General features: G+C 35.1%; 1 protein-coding gene across 1 annotated transcript; it reads left to right on the forward strand.

Annotated features, from left to right (window-relative positions):
* The first annotated feature begins 16,295 nt into the window (after positions 1-16,295).
* On the forward strand, positions 16,296-17,075 carry LOC137946655 (uncharacterized mitochondrial protein AtMg00860-like). The gene has a single exon (XM_068792984.1). It carries the CDS (start codon positions 16,296-16,298, stop codon positions 17,073-17,075), a length of 780 nt encoding a protein of 259 aa, XP_068649085.1.
* Positions 17,076-18,193: the final 1,118 nt, after the last annotated feature.

Genomic DNA, 18,193 nt, shown 5'->3' on the forward strand with positions numbered 1-18,193 from the left:
GGAGAGCAAAAACTCAAAGTTTTGATTTAAGAAAAAAGTGTTCATATAAAATGGAAATGCACAATGCAAAAATGTGGAGAGACATAATTCCAAACTATGTATGTAATTTTTAGGGAGTACGCTCTGTTTAGTTTTTATATCTCAGGTTTTGCAATCGTCGGGATAAGGGGGAGGCGGGGGAGTTTTAACTGAGTGTTGACTCCAAATCCATAAGTCATTTCTTACCAAAATATAGTCCGTTATGCATGATTAATCACTTTACAATCATCTATGATGGTTAGGTTAGCTTTTTGTAAATGGGCAAAATAATGGCTTGTTTGACTCGGGTAAATATCCCACCGCACGTTCACTTGAGATTTTAATGAGATTTTTTAATTCCCTTTAAAAGATTTGGATCCATAGATCATTTGCATCTAAAACATGTATAAAGCATGCATATTCATTTTTAAAACATGTGAAGAAGAAATTTCTTTCTTATAAAATTCCAATCTATTAGGAATGAACTGGTGGAATTTCCCAAACTTGGATAACAAAACTTTTGTGTTCATTTGTGGTGTCTGAATAAATTTTATTTACTTACATTTGCTATTTTTTTAAATTTTTTCCATCCATAAACTCTAAAATTTTCATTTTGTTGCGATCTATTTGCCTTTTTTTTTACACGAAGAAGGGAGAACGAAAACTCAAAGTTTTGATGAAAGAAAAAAGTGTACATCTAAAATGAAAATGCATAATGCACAAATGGAGAGAGAGATAATTGCAAAGAGTGTCTGTATTTTTTAGGGATTGAAAGCTTTTTTTTGTTTTTAAATCTCAGGTTTTCCAATCGTCGGGAAAAGGGGGAGGTGGCGGATTTTTAACTGAGTGTTGTCTCCCAATCCATAAGTCATTTCTTACAAAAATATAGCTCATTACGCTTGTTAAATCACTTTACAATCATCTATGATTGTTAGTTCAGCTTTTTGTAAATAGGCAAAAAATGGCTTGTTTGACTAGAGTAAATATCCCACTACACGTTCGCTTTAGAATTTAATGAGTGTTAGTTAATGTTTTTAAAAGCTTTGGATCCATAGGTCATTTGCAACTTGAACATGTTTCAAGCATGCATATCCATTTTTAAAACATGTGCAGAAGAAATCTCTTGTTATAAAATTCTAAGATATTAGTGTTGAACTAGTGGAATTTCCATTACTTGGATAACAAAACTTTAGTGTTCATTTTTGGTGTTTGAATAAATTTTCTTTGCCTACATTTGTTATTGTTTTAAATTTTTTCCATACATAAACTCTAAAATTTTCATTTTTTTGTGATCTATTTGCCTTTTTTGTTTACGGTATAAAGGGAGAGGGAAAACTCAAAGTTTTGATTTAAGAAAAAAGTGTACATCCAAAATGGAAATGAACAATGCAAAAATGTAGAGAGAGATAATTCCAAAGAGTGTATGTACCTTTTAGGGATTGCAAACTCTTTTAGTTTTTATATCTTAGGTTTTTCAATCATCTAGAAAAGGGGGAGGCAGGGGATTTTTAACTGAGTGTTGACTCCCAATCCATAAATCGTTACTTTCAAAAATATAGCCCGTTACGCTAGATAAATCACTTTACAATCATCTATGATTTTTAGGTCATTTTTTTTGTAAATGGGCAAAATAATGGCTTGTTTGACTCTGGTAAATGTCCCACCGCAAGCTCACTTGAGAATTTAATGAGCGTTTGGTATTCTCGTTAAAAGCTTTGGATCCATAGGTCATTTGCATCTTTAACATGTTTCAAGCTTGCATATCCATTTTTGAAACATGTGTAGAACAAAATCTTTCTTTTAAAATTCCAAGCTATTAGGGTTGTACTAGTGGGATTTCCCAAACTTGGATAACAAAACTTTTCTGATCCTTTGTGGTGTGTGAATAAATTTTCTTTTCTTACATTTCTTATTGTTTTAAATTTTGTCCATAAATAAACTCTAAAATTTTCATTTTGTTGTAATCTATTTGCTTTTTTTGTTTACGAGATGAAGGGAGAGCGAAAAATCTATGTTTTGATTTAATAAAAAATGTACACCTAAAATGGAAATGCACAATGCAAAAATGTAGAGGGAGATAATTCCAAAGAGTGTTGGTAATTTTTAGGGATTCTAAGCTCCTTTTAGTTTTTATATCGCAAGTTTTGCAATCGTCGAGAAAGGGGGGAGGTGGGAGATTTTTAACAGAGTGTTGACTCCCAATCCAAAAGTCATTTTGTACAAAAATATAGCCTATTACACATGATAAATCACTTTACAATAATCTATGATTGTTAGGTCAGCTTTTTGTAAACGGGCAAAATAATGGCTTGATTGACTTGGGTAAATATCACCCCGCACGTTCGCTTGAGAATTTAATGTGCATTTGTTATTCTCTTTAAAAGCTTTGGATCTATAGGTCATTTGCATCTTTAACATGTTTCAATCATGGATATCCATTTTTAAAACATGTGTAGAAGAAATCTCTTTCAAGTAAAATTCCAAGCTATTGGGGTTGAACTTGTGGAAATTCCCAAACTTGGATAATAAAACTTTTTTGTTCATTTGTGGTGTGTGAATAAATTTTCTATGCTTACATTTGTTATTGTTTTAAATTTTTTTCCATACATACAATCTAAAATTTTCATTTTGTTGTGATCTTTTTGCCTTTTTTTTACGGGATGAGAGAAGAGAGAAAACTCAAAGTTTTGATTAAAGAAAAAAGTGTAATTTTAAAATGGAAATGCACAATGCACAAATGTAGAGAGAGATAATTCCAAAGAGTGTCTGTACCTTTTAGGGATTGTAAACACTTTTTAGTTTTTATATCTCAGGTTTTGCAATCGTCGAGAAAAGGGGGAGGCAAGGATTTTTAACTGAGTGTTGACTCCCAATCCATAAGTCATTTCTTACAAAAATATAGCCCGTTATGCATGATTACTTACTTTTCAATCATCTATGATTGTTAGGTCAACTTTTTGTTAATGGGCAAAATAATGGCTTGTTTGATTCGAGAAAATATCCCACCGCACGTTCGCTTGAGAATTTAATGAGCTTTTGTTATTATCTTTAAAAGCTTTGGATCCATAGGTCATTTGCACCTTTAACATGTTTCAAGCATGCATATCCAGTTTAAAACATGCGTAAAAGAAATCTCTTTCTTATAAAATTCGAAGCTATTAGGGTTGAACTAGTGGAATTTTCAAAACTTGGATAACAAAACTTTTGTGTTCATTTGTAGTGTGTGAAAAAAATTTCTTTTCTAACATTTGTTACTTTTTTAAATTTTTTCCATACATAAACTCTAAAATTTTCATTTTGTTGTGATCTATTTGCCATTTTTTTTACGGGATAAAGGGAAAGGGAAAACTCAAAATTTTGATTTAAGAAAAAAGTTTCCATCTAAAGTCGAAATGCACAATGCACAAACGGAGAGAAAGATAATTCCATAGAGTGTCGGTAATTTTTAGGGATTGTAAGCTCTTTTCAGTTTTTATATCTCAAGTTCTACAATCGTCGAGAAAAGGAGGAGGCGGGGGATTAATAACTGAGTGTTGACTCCCAATCCATAAGTCATTTCTTATAAAAATATAGCCCATTATGCTTGATAAATCAATTTACAATCACCTATGATAGTTATGTCAGCTTTTTGTAAATGGGTAAAATAATGACTTGTTTGACTCGGGTAAATATCTCGCTGCACGTTCACTTGATAATTTAATGAGCGTTTTTTATTATCTTTAAAAGATTTTGATCCATAGGTCATTTGCATCTTCAACATGTTTCAAGCATGCATATCCCTCTTTAAAACATGTGTTGAAGAACTCTCTTTCTTATAAAATCCAAGCGATTAGGGTTGAACTAGTGGAATTTCCAATACTTAGATAACAAAACTTTTCTGTTCATTCGTGGTGTGTGAATAAATTTTCTTTACTTATATTTGTTATTGTTTTGAATTTTTTATTTACATAAACTCTAAAAGTTTCATTTTGTTGTGATCTGTTCTCCTTTTTTGTTTACTGGATGAAGGGAGAGCGAAAACCCTCAGTTTTGATTTAACAAAAAAATGTACATCTAAACTGGAAATGCACAATGCACAAATGTAGAGAGTGATAATTCCAAAGAGTGTCTGTAATTTTTTAGGATTCTAAGCTCTTTTTAGTTTTTATATCTCAGGTTTTGCAATCGACGGGAAAAAAAAGAGGCATGGGATTTTTAATTGAGTGTTGTCTCCCAATCCATAAATCATTTCTTACAAAAATATAGCTCATTACTCATGATAAATCACTTTACAATCATCTATGAATGTTAGGTCAGCTTTTTGTAAATGGGTAAAAATTGGCTTGTTGACTAGAGTAAATATCCCACCTCATGTTCGCTTGAGAATTTAATGAGCATTTGCTATTCTCTTTAAAAGCTTTGGATCCATAGGTCAATTGCATCTTTAACATGTTTCAAGCATTCATATCCATTTTTAAAACATGTGTAGAAGAAATCTCTTTCTTTTAAAATTCCAAGCTATTAGGGTTGAACTAGTGGAATTTCCCAAACTTGGATAACAAAACCTTTGTGTTCATTTGATGCGTGTGTATAAATTTTCTTTACTTACCTTCGTTATTGTTTTAAATTTTTTCCGTATATAAAATCAAAAATTTTCATTTTGTTGTGATCTTTTTGCCATTTTTTTTATGGGATGAAGGGAGAATGTATACTAAAAGTTTTCATTTAAGAAAAAAGTGTACATCTAAAATGGAAATGCACCGTGCACAAATTGTGAGAGAGATAATTCACAAGAGTGTCTGTAATGTTTCAGGCGTTTAACTTCTTTTTAGTTTTTATATCCTAGGTTTTGCAATGGTCGGGAAAAGGAGGAGGCAGGGGATTTTTAACTGATGTTTGACTCTCAATCCATAAGTTATTTCTTACAAAAATATAGTCTATTATGCATGATAAATCACTTTACAATCTTTCATCATTGTTTGGTCAGCTTTTTCCAAATGGGCAAAATAATGGCTTGTTTTAGTCAGGTATATATCCCACCGCATGTTCACTAGAGAATTTAATGAGCGTTTGTTATGCTCATTAAAAGCTTTGGATTCAGAGGTAATTTTCTTCTTTAACATGTTTCAAGTCTGCATATCCATTTTTAAAACATGTGTAGAAGAAATCTCTTTCTGATAAAATTCCGAGTTGTTACGGTTGAACTACTGGAATATCCAAAACTTGGATAACAAAACTTGTGTTCATTTGTGGTGTGTGAATAAATTTTCTTTACTTAAATTTGTTATTGTTTAAAATTTTTTCCATACATAAACTCTAAAAATTTCATTTTGTTGTGATCTATTTGCCTTTTTTGTTTACGGGATGAAGGTAGAGTGAAAACTCAAAGTTTTTATTTAAGAAAAAAGTGTACATCTAAAATGGAAATGCACAATGCACAAATGTAGAGAGAGATAATTCCAAAGAGTGTCTATAATTTTTAGGTATTGTGAGCTCTTTTTAGTTTTTATATCTCAGGTTTTGCAATTATCAGGAAAAGGGGGAGGCAGGGGATTTTTAACTGAGTGTTAACTCCCAATCCATAACTCACTTCTTACAAAAATATAGCCCGTTACTCATGATAAATCACTTTACAATCATCTATGATTTTTAGGTCAGAATTTCGCAAACGGGCAAAAAAATGGCTTCTTTTATTCGGGTAAATATCACACCGCATGTTCACTTGAGAATTTAATGAGCGTTTGTTATTCTCATTAAAATTTTTGGATCCATAGTTCATTTTGAATCTTTAACATGTTTCAAGCATGCATATCCATTTTTAAAACTTGTGTAAAAGAAATCTCTTTCTTATAAAATTCCAAGCTATTAGGATTGAACTAGTGGAATTTCCCAAACTTGGATTAGAAAACTTTTGTGTTCATTTGGGGTGTGTATATAAAATTTCTTTACTTACATTTATTATTGTTTTAAATTTTTTCCATCCATAAACTCTAATATTTTCATTTTTTTCTGATCTTTTTACCTTGTTTGTTTACAGAATGACGAGAGAGCGAAAATTCAATGTTTTGATTTAAGAAATAAGTGTACATCTAAAATGGAAATTCACAATGCAGAACTGTAGAGAGAGATAATTCCAAAGATTGTCTGTAATTTTGAGGGATTGTAAGCTCTGTTTAGTTTTTATATCTCAGGTCATGCAATGGTCGGGAAAAGGGGGAGGTGGGGGATTTTTAACTAAGTGTTGACTCGCAATTCATAAGTCATTTGTAATAAAAATATAGGTCATTACGCATGATAAATCACTTTACAATCATTTATGATTTGTATGTCAGTGTTTGGAAAATGGGATAATTAATTGCTTGTTTTACTCGGGTAAATATCCCACCGTACGTTCACTTGAGAATTTAATGAGCGTTTGTTGTTCTCTATAAAAACATTGAATCTCAAGGTCATTTGCATCTTTAACATGTTTCAAGCATGCATATCCATTTTTAAAACATGTGTAGAAGAAATCTCTTTCTTAAAAAATTCCAAGCAATTAGGGTTGAACTATATGAATTTCCCAAACTTGGATAACAAAACTTTTGTGTTCATTTGTGGTGTGTGTATAAATTTTCTTTACTTACATTTGTTAAACTTTTAAATTTTTTCCATGCATAAACTCTAAAATTTTATTTTTGTTGTGATCTATTTTCCTTTTTTGTTTATGGGATGAAAGGAGAGCGAAAATAAAAACTTTTGATTTTAGAAAAAAATATATATCTAAAATGGAAATGCACAATGTGCAAATTTAGAGAGAGATAATTCCAAAGCGTGTCTACAATTTTTATGGATTGTAAGCTCTTTTTAGTTTTTATATCTCAGGTTTTGCAATCGTCTGGAAAAGGGAGAGGCTGGGGAGTTTTAACTGAGTGTTGACTCCCAATCCATAAGTCATTTTTTACAAAAATATAGCCTGCTACGCATGATAAATCACTTTTAAATAATCCATGATTACTTGGTCAGTTTTTTGCAAATGGGCAAAATAATGGCTTGTTTTACTCGGGTAAATATCCTACCGCACGTTCATTTGAGAATTTAATGAGCATTTCTTATTCATATTAAAAGCTTTGGATACATTGGTCATTTGCATCTTTAACATGTTTCAAACATGTATATCCATTTTTAAAACATATGTTGATGAAATCTCTTTTTATAAAATTCCAAGCTATTAGGATTGTAGTAGTGGAATTTCCCAAACATGGATAACAAAAAAATTGTGTTCATTTGTGGTGTGTGAATAAATTATCTTTACTTAAATTTGTATTGTTTTAAATTTTTTCTTACATAAACTCAAAAATTTTCATTTTTAAGTGATATTGGCATTTTTTGTTTACTTTTAAATTTTTTCCATGCATAAACTCTAAAATTTTGTTTTTGTTGTGATCTATTTGCCTTTTTTGTTTATGGGATGAAGGAAAATAAAAAATTCAAAGTGTTGATTTAAGAAAAAAGTGTACATCTAAAAACGAAATGCACAATGTACAAATTTGGAGAGAGATAATTCCAAAGTATGTCTATAATTTTTTGGGAGTAAGCTCTGTTTAGTTTTTATCTCTCAAGTTTTACAATCGTCGGGAAAAAGGAGAGGCGGGGGATTTTTAACTGAGGCTTGACTCCTAATCCGTAAGTCATTTCTTACAAAAATATAGTCCGTTACGCATGATAAATCACTTTAAGATCATCTATGATTGTTAGGTCATCCTTTTTGTAAATGGGCAAAATAAGAGCTTGTTTGACTCTGGTAAATATCCCACCGCACATTCACTTGAGAATTTAATGAGAGTTTTTTATTCTCTTTTAAAGCTTTGGATCCATAGGTCATTTGCTTCTTTAACATGTTTCAAGCTTGCATATCCATTTTGGAAACATGTGTAGAAGATATCTCTTTCTCATACAATTCCAAGCTATTAGGGTTGAACTAGTGGAATTTCCCGAACTCTGATAAGAAAACTTTTGTGCTAATTTGTGGTGTGTGAATAAATTTTCTTTACATACATTTGTTATTTTTTTAAATTTTTTCCACCCATAAACTTTAAAATTTTCATTTTGTTGTGATCTATTTGCTTTTTTTTTACACAATGAAGGGAGAGCAAAAAGTCAAAGTTTCGATGAAAGAAAAAAGTGTACATCTAAAATGGAAATGCACAATGCACGAATGTTGAGAGAGATAATTCAAAAGAGTGTCAGTAATTTTTTGGGATTGTAACCTCTTTTTTGTTTTTATATCTCACGTTTTGCAATGGACGGGAAAAGGGGGAGGCGGGGGATTTTTATCTGAGTGTTGACTCCCAAACCTTAAGTCATTTCTTACCAAAATATAGGCTGTTACGCATGATAAATCACTTTACAATCTTTCATGATAGTTTGGTAAGCTTTTTGAAAATGGACAAAATAATGGCTTGTTTTGATTCAGGTAAAAATCCTACCGCATGTTCATTTGAGAATTTAATGAGTGTTTGTTATTCTCATTAAAGGCTTTGGATCCATAGGTCATTTGCATCTTTAACATGTTTCAAGCATGCATATCCATTTTTAAAACATGTGTAGAAGAAATCTCTTCCTTATAAAATACCGAGCTATAAGGGTTGAACTAGTGGAATTTCCCAAACTTGGATAAGAAAAATTTTGTGTTCATTTGTGGTTTGTGTATAAATTTTCTTTACTTACATTTTTTACTTTTTAAAATAATTTCCATACATAAACTCTAAAATTTTCATTTCGTTCTGATCTATTTGCCTTTTTTGTTTACGGGATGAAGGTAGAGTGAAAACTCAAAGTTTTTATTTAAGAAAAAAATGTACATCCAAAATGGAAATGCACAATGCACAAATGTAGGGAGAGATAATTCCAAAGAGTATCTGTAATTTTTAGGAATTGTAAGCTCTTTTTAATTTTTATATCTCGTGTTTCAAATCGTCGGGAAAAAGGGGAGGCGGGGGATTTTTAACTGAGTGTTAACTCCCAATCCATAAGTCATTTCTTACAAAAATATAGCCTGTTACTCATGATAAATCACTTTAAAATCATCTATGATTGTTAGATCAGCGTTTCGCAAATGGCCAAAATAATGACTTGTTTGACTTGGGTAAATATCCCACCTCACGTTCACTTGAGAATTCAAAGAGAGTTTGTTATTATCTTTAAAAGCTTTGGATCCATAGGTCATTTTCATCTTTAACATGTTTCAATCATGCATATCCATTTTTAATACATGTGTAGAAGAAATCTCTTTAATGTACAATTCCAAGCTTTTAGGGTTGAACTACTGGAATTTCCCACACTTTGATTACAAAACTTGTGTGTTCATTTGTATTGTGTGAATAAATTTTCTTTACTTACATTTTTTATTTTTTTGAATTTTTTTCCTTACATAAACTCTAAAATTTTCATTTTGTTGTTATCTTTGCCCTTATGTTTTACGGGTTGAAGGGATAGGGAAAACTCAAAGTTTGGATTGAACAAAACAGTGTAGATCTAAAATGAAAATGCACAATGCAAAAAAGTAGAGAGAGATAATTCCAAAGAGTGTCTGTATTTTTTAGGGATTGTAAGCTCTTTTTAGTTTTTATTTCTCAGGTTTTGCAATCGTCGGGAAAAGAGGGTGGCAGGGGATTTTTAACCGAGTGTTGACTCCTAATCCATAATTCATTTCTTACAAAAAATATAACCCATTATGCATGATAAATCACTTTACAGTCATCGATGATTGTTAGGCTAGCTTTTTGTAAATGGGCAAAATAATGGCTTGTTTGACTTAGGTAAATATCCCACCGTACGTTCACTTGAGAATTTAATGAGCATTTGTTATTCTCTTTAAAAGCTTAGGATCCATGGGTCATTTGCATCTTTAACATGTTTCAAGCATGCTTATCCATTTTTAAAATATGAGTAGAAGAAATCTCTTTCTTTTAAAATTCCAAGCTATTAGGGTTGAGCTAGTGGAATTTCCCAAACTTGGATAACAAAACTTTTGTGTTCATTTGTGGTGTGTGTATAAATTTTATTTACTTTCATTTGTTACTGTTTTATATTTTTTCCATACATCAACTCTAAAATTTTATTTTCATTGTGATCTATTTGCCTTTTTTGTTTACAGGATGAAGGGAGTGTAAAAAACTCAAACTTTTGATTTAAGAAAAAAATGTCCATCTAAAATGGAAATGCACAATGCACAAATGAAGAGAGAGATAATTCCAAAGAGTGTCTGTAATTTTTAGGGATTGTAAACTCTTTTTAGTTGTTATTTCTCTGGTTTTCCAATCGTCGGGAAAAGGGGGAGGCGGGGGATTTTTAACAGAGTGTTTACTCCCAATCCATAAGTCATTTCCTACAAAAATATAGCCCGTTACGCATGAAAAATCACTTTACAATCATCTAAGATTGTTAGGTCAGTTTTTTGTAAATGGGGAATATAACGGCTTGTTCAACTCGGGTAAATATCCCACCGCACGTTCACTTGAGAATTTAATGAGCGTTTTTTATTCTATTTAAAAGCTTTGGATCCATAGGTCATTTGCTTCTTTAACATGTTTCAAGCTTGCATATCCATTTTGGAAACATGTGTAGAAGATATCTCTTTCTCAGACAATTCCAAGCTATTAAGGTTGAACTAGTGGAATTTCCCAAACTTGGATAACAAAACTTTTGTGCTAATTTGTGGTGTGTGAATAAATTTTTATTTCTTACATTTGTTATTGTTTTAAATTTTGTCGATACATAAACTCTAAAATTTTCATTTTGTTGTTATCTATTTATGTTTTTTTTAAGGGATGAAAGGATAGCGAAAACTCTAAATTTGGATTTAAGAAAAAATGTACATCTAAAATAGAAATGCACAATGCAAAAATTTAGAGAGAGATAATTTCAAAGTGTGTCTATAATTTTTAGGAATTGTAAGCTCTTTTTAGTTTTTATATCTCAGGTTTTGCAATCGTCAGGAAAGGGGGGTGGTAGGGGATTTTTAACAGAGTGTTGACTCCCAATCCACAACTCATTTCGTACAAAAATTTAGCCCGCTACTCATGATAAATCACTTTAAAATATTCTATGATTGTTAGGTGAATTGTTTGTAAACGGGCAAAATAATGGCTTGATTGACTTGGGTAAATATCCCCTTGCTCGTTCGCTTGAGAATTTAATGAGTGATTGTTATTCTCTTTAAAAGCTTTGGATCCATAGGTCATTTGCATCTTTAACTTGTTTCAAGCATGCGTATCCATTTTTAAAACATGTGTACAAGAAATCTCTATGTTATAAAATTCCAAGCTATTTGTGTTGAACTAGTGGAATTTCCCAAACTTGGATAACAAAACTTTTGTGTTCATTTCTGGTGTGTAAATAAATTTTCTATGCATACATTTGTTATTGTTTAAAATTTTTTCCATACATAAACTCTAAAATTTTTATTTTGTTGTGATCTATTTGTCGTTTTTGTTTACAGGATGAAGGGAGAGGGAAAACTCAAAGTTTTGATTTAAGAAACAAGTGTACATCCAAAATGGAAATGAACGATGGACAAATGTAGAGAGAGATAATTCCAAAGAGTGTTTGTACCTTTTAGGGCTTGTAAACTCTTTTTAATTTTTATATCTCAGGTTTTGCAATCGTCGAGAAAAGGGGATTTTTAACTGAGTGTTGACTCCCAATCCATAAGTCATTTCTTACAAAAATATAGCCTGTTACACATGATTACTCACTTTACAATCATGTATGATTGTTAGGTCAACTTTTTGTAAATGGGAAAAATTATGGCTTGTTTGACTCAGATAAATATCCCTCCACACATTCGCTTGAGAATTTAATGAGCGTTTGTTATTCTCTTTTAAAACATTGGATCTAGAGGTCATTTGCACCTTTAACATTTTTCAAGCATGCATATCCATTTTAAACCATGTGTAGAAGAAATCTCTTTCTTATAAAATTCCAAGCTATTAGGGTTGAACTAGTGGAATTTGCCAAACTTCGATAACAAAATTTTTGTGTTCATTCGTAGTGTGTGAATAAATTTTCTTTACTTACCTTTGTTATTGTTTTAAATTTTTTCCATACATAAACTCTAAAAATTTCATTTTGTTGTGACCTATTTGCCTTTTTTGTTTACAGGATGAAGGGAGCGCGAAAACTCAAAGTTTTGATTTGAGAAAAAAGTGTACATCTAAAATGGAAATGCACAATGCGCAAATGCAGAGAGAGATAATTCCATAGAGTGTCTGTAATTTTTAGGGATTGTAAGCTCTTTTTAGTTTTTATATCTCAGGTTCTGCAATCATCAGGAAAAGGTGGAGGCGGGGGATTTTTAACTGAGTGTTGACTCCCAATCCTTAAGTCATTTCTTACAAAAATATAGCCCGTTACGCTCAATAAATCTATTTAAAATCATCTATGATAGTTAGGTCAGATTTTTGTAAATGGGAAAAATAATGACTTGTTTGACTCGGGTAAATATCCCACCGCACGTTCACTTGAAAATTTAATGGGCATTTGTTATTATCTTTAAAATATTTGGATCCATAGGTCATTTGCATCTTTAACATGTTTCTAGCATGCATATCCATTTTTAAAACATGTGTTGAAGAAATCTTTTTCTTATAAAATTCCAAGCAATTACGGTAGAACTAGTGGAATTTCCTTAAGTTGGATAACAAAACTTTTGTGTTCAATAGTGTAGTGTGAATAAATTTTCTTTACTTACATTTGTCATTGTTTTGAATTTTTTCGTTACATAAACTCTAAAATTTTCATTTTGTTGTGATTTATTTGCCTTTTTTGTTTACAGGATGAAGGGAGAGCGAAAACTCAAAGTTTTGATTTAAGAAAAAAGTGTACATGTAAAATGGAAATACACAATGCACAAATTTTGAGAGTGAAAATTCACAAGAGTGTAAGTAATGTTTGGGGATTTTAAGCTCTTTTTAGTTTTTATATCTCTGGTTTTGCAATGGTTGGGAAATGGGGGAGGCGGGGGATTTTTAACTGAGTGTTGACTCTCAATCCGTAAGTCATTTCTTAAAAAAATTTAGGCCATTACCAATGATAAATCACTTTACATTCTTCCATGATCGTTTGCTTAGCTTTTTGTTAATGGGCAAAATAATGGCTTGTTTTACTCAGGTATATATCCCACCGCACGTTCACTTGAGAATTAAATGACCGTTTGTTATTCTCATTAAAAGCTTTGGATCCATAGGTGATTTGCATCTTTAACATGTTTCAAGCATGCATATCCATTTTTAAAACAAGTGTAGAAGAAATCTCTTGCTTATAAAATTCTGAGCTATAAGGGTTGAACTGGTGGAATTTCCAAAACTTGGATAACAAAACTTTTATGTTTATTTGTGGTGTGTGTATAAATTTTCTTTACTTACATTTGTTATTGTTTAATTTTTTTCTCTACATAAACTCTAAAAGTTTCATTTTGTTGTGATCTATTTGCCTTTTTTGTTTACGGGAGGAAGGTAGAGTGAAAACTCTAAGTTTTTATTTAAGAAAAAAGTGTAAATCTAAAATGGAAATGCACAATGCACAAATGTAGGGAGAGATAATTCCAAAGAGAGTCTTTAATTTTTAGGGATTGTAAGCTCTTTTAGTTTTTATAACTCAGGTTTTGCAATCGTCAGGAAAAGGGGGAGGCGAAGGATTTTTAACTGAGTGTTAACTCCCAATCCATAAGTCCTTTCTTAAAAAAAATAGCCCGTTACTCATGATAAATCACTTTACAATCATCTATGATTATGCTGTGGACTCGATAGCAGGACGGGTCACCTAGAGGCGACGAGGTGAGTTGACTCAGACATAAAATGCATGGGAATTAGGGGCCAGAAAAGGGACTTGGGCGTAATTGTAATTTAAATTATTTTCAGTCACACATATGGAAGCCGTAGGGAAACATTGTAATAATTGGAATTTTCGGACTTAACTTGAGGTCCGTGGAACGAATGAAGAAAAGGAAGAATTAATCGGGATCTGAGTTCTCCCTTTCGAACCAGGGTCGGCGTTCCCCTGGAACCCCCGGTGACGGCTCCCGACGATGAGCCCTAATCACTCTCCGGCCTCCTCTGGCGGCGTTTGTCTTCCATCATCCCTTTATGACTTTCCGTAAAACCTTTCCCGACCTTCATCTCCTCAAATCGACACCATAGGTTGTCCCGGGAGGTCTCGGTGGCTAGATTCAACTCTGAAACAACAAGGTGATCCCTCCCTCTAGCTTGTAACTTGAGCTAGGGCCCGGGAACACAACAGCTTGGTATCAGAGCAGGCAGAAATGGGAGAACCGTCGAATAGCAAAAATTGAGTATGTACCGTCAGAAGCATGATTCAAGCGAGCCAGGACGAAACTGAGGGACGTCTGGCAATTTGGATGGACAGCAGAGGATCTCAGGTAAATGCTCAAATCCAATAGATTTCTGAAAAACTCGATGAGTTATTGGGGGTAAGAAACCCTACTCCTCGTGGAGAAAGGAGGAGCCCTGCGGCAAGGCAGGGAGACCACTGTATGGGTCACAGTGATCACACAGAGAATGGTGTGAGCTCGGGGTCTGGGGATGGGACCATCCCTAGATACACTAAGTTGGATTTTCCTATGTTCAAGGGATCCGAGGACCCCTTAATTTGGTTATACAGATGCGAGAAATTTTCTCCCATCAAAGAACGGTGGAAACTGAGAAGGTTCGAATAGCCACATTCCACATGCTCGATGAAGCCCAGCTATGGGGCCATAAACTTGAAATGGAAAATCCGAACATCGACTGGGAGGAATTTAAGGAATCATGCACGATTCGATTTGGTTGCCTGCTCAGAGTAATCTATTAGGGGACCTAGTCCTGCTGCATCAGACGGGCACAGTAGAGCAGTATCAGAAGGTGTTTCAGGAAAAATTGGCCAGAGCCAGTAAGATAGTCCGGGTGGACCAACAGGTGGGGTTATTTACTGATGGTTTATCAGAATCACTGAGGTTGGAGGTTGAGCTCCTCGCTCCCCCTAATTTAGCCCGAGCAATGAACTTAGCCCGCACTCTAGAGGCAAAACAGAAAATCCAGAATCGTAAACCTTGGTCAAACAACAGGTCGGCAACTAGCAGCACATGTCGATCCAGCACCACTGTAGGCTCTTCTCCAGTGCCTAAGGCTGCTCAGCCTACGCCGGGATTTATTAAAAAATTATCCAAAGCAGAAATAGAAGACAGCAGATCATGGGGGTTGTGTTATAACTGTGATGAGAAGTATACCTTTGGGCATCAATGCCAGAAACTATTCTGGTTGGAAGGGAAAGATAATGAGGAGGAAGAGCCCATTTCCACAGAACAAGTAGACGACGAACCGGAACCTGAAATTTCACTGCACGCGATAACAGGCCAATCTACTAAAACTATGCAGTTGCGCATCATCATCAATGATCAGCCTCTCCTCAGTTTGGTTGATTCCGGGAGCACCCATAACTTCATTAGTAGTAGTGCAGCAGCAACTACAATTGCACGTGCAGCCTCGCCCTATGACCTCCGTGTCAGTGGCCAATGGGGAGAGACTTCCGAGTTATGGAATCAGCAAGGCTGTCTTATTCTCTGTGGAAGGTACTCAGTTTGAAGCAGAATTTTTAATTATTCCATTAGTTGGCTTTGACATGGTTCTTGGCATTAAGTGGTTGCAAACCTTGGGACCAATCTGGTGGGACTTCACCGCATTAACCATGACGTTTGAGTGCGCAGACAAACAATTACAGTTACAGAGGAGCAAGGCAGATTTTCACCCGCAATTGCATCTACTCCAGAAACAGCCCCCCTGGACAGCGTCATTGGACGATTTACTGGAGCACTATTCAAATGTTTTCCAGGAACCTACAGGACTTCCTCCACTGCGAAGATGTGACCACAGGATTTGTTTGAAGGCAGGCTCTGAGGTGGTAGTAGTGAGGCCCTATCGCTACCCTCATTCACAGAAAGATGAAATTGAGCGACAATGTAAGCTTATGCTAGAACAGAGAATCATCAGGAGGAGTACGTCTCCTTTTTCATCTCCAGTCCTCCTTGTCAAGAAACATGATCAGACCTGGAGATTTTGCGTGGATTACAGAGAACTCAATTCCAAGACGGTCAAGGACAAATTCCCTATTCGGTGGTTGTTGAATTGTTAGATGAATTATTTGGGGCCCAATTTTTCACAAAGTTAGATTTGCACTCGGGGTATTATCAAGTCCGTATGTTTTGTCCAGATATTCAGAAAACAGCCTTCCGTACTCATCACCGGCCCTTCTAGTTTCTTGTCATGCCATTCAGCCTATCTAACGCCCCATCCACATTCCAGGCATTGATGAACGAGGTATTTACAGATTATCTCCACAAATTTGTTCTTGTATTTTTTGATGACATTCTCATATTCAGCAAGTCCTGGCCAGACCATTTGCAACACCTCAAAAAGGTTTTTCAACTTATTCGAGCCCACCGCCTTTATTTGAAGAGAACAAAGAGTACCTTTGGGCGCCAACAGGTTACTTATTTGGGACATCTTATGACAGTAGCCTGGGTTACAGTGGACCCAGACAAAATTGCAGCGGTTACCCAGTGGCCAGTACCGAGAACCATTTCAGCTTTGCGAGGTTTTCTGGGCTTAGCGGCCTATTACCGCAAATTCATTCAGGACTATGCAGCCCTCACCGCACCGTTGACCAATCTGCTGCATAGAAACTCCTTCCAGTGGACTGATGAGGCCGCCACTGCCTTTCAGAATCTGAAAACAACACTGGCGACTGCACCGGTATTACGGCTACCCGATTTTGGCGAAATGTTTATAGTGGAATGTGATGCCTCAGGTAGTGGCATAGGAGCGGTTCTGCTACAAGTCAACCACCCTATTGCCTATTTCAGCCGACAGCTTCCGCTACACCAACATAAACTGGCCGCCTATGAAAGAGAATTGATTGGTCTAGCCAAGGCGGTGTGCCACTGGCGCCCATATTTATGGGGGAGATATATTACCATTCGGACTGACCATTATAGTTTGAAATATTTGTTGGATCAGCGTATTTCTACCTCCCCGCAGCAGTGATGGGTCAGTAAGTTACTGGGGTTCGACTTCACTGTGGAACATCGAGCGGGCCGGTTGAATACAGTTGCTGATGCTCTCTGTCGTAGAGCTGATTCTTCGGCTCATTTGCATGCCATTAGTCCGCCCACTCCTACGTTGCTGGAAACGATCAAGACTGAGCATAGTCCGGTCTCCGAGTTGCAAGAATTAAGCTAGAAAATCATAGCAGGCCACATGCCCTCTGCATGGCGCGTTCATGACGGTGTTATTACTTACCGGCACCACATTTACTTGAGCCCAGACTCGCCTCTCATTGCTGCCGTGCTCTCAGCTTATCATAATAGTTATCATGAGGGTATTCAGAAGACTCTTTTCTGCCTCAGGAAGGATTTCTATTGGGATGGTCTAAAGTCAGCTGTTACTGCATATGTCACTGCGTGCACAATTGGCCAGTGCAACAAGGTCGAGCATTTGAGCCCCGTCGGGGTCCTCCAACCCCTCCAGCTTCCCACTCAGGTTTGGTCCAATATCTCCATGGATTTTATTGAAGGTCTTCCAAAGTCATATGGCAAGTCTATTGTTCTGGTGGTAGTGGACAGGTTCTCTAAGTATGGGCACTTCCTTCCATTGGAACACCCCTACACCGCAACTTCCATAGAAAAAATTTTTTTTACTCACATCGTGCGGCTCCATGGCATTCCCGAGTCCATTGTTAGTGACAGGGACGTCATTTTCACTAGCCAATTCTGGCATGATTTATTCCACCTATTCGGCACCAAGTTGAATTTTTCCTCCACCTATCACCCGCAGTCCGATGGCCAGATAGAGGTTCTCAATCGCACCATTGAAATGTACCTCCGATGCTTAGTGGGCGATAGTCCACATCAGTGGATGGACTGCATTCCTTGGGTAGAATATGCTTACAATACCTCCGCCTATCACCCGCAGTTGACGCTTCTCTGATAGAGAGGGATCAGTTGCTCGTGGTTATTCACCTTCATCAGTGGCAGGCCTAGGTCAAAATAGAGTATTATGATCAAGGCCACCGAGATGTTCAGTACCCCATTGGTGACTTGGTTTGGTTGCGACTTCAAAATTACAGATAGTCTTCCATGGCAGGCGGCAGGCACAAGTTATCG

This window comes from Aristolochia californica, unplaced genomic scaffold (assembly GCF_029961685.1).
Source record: "Aristolochia californica isolate CCGP_79_NKW_82.1479 unplaced genomic scaffold, dmAriCali1.0.hap1 SCAF_1, whole genome shotgun sequence".
Taxonomy (NCBI): domain Eukaryota; kingdom Viridiplantae; phylum Streptophyta; class Magnoliopsida; order Piperales; family Aristolochiaceae; genus Aristolochia; species Aristolochia californica.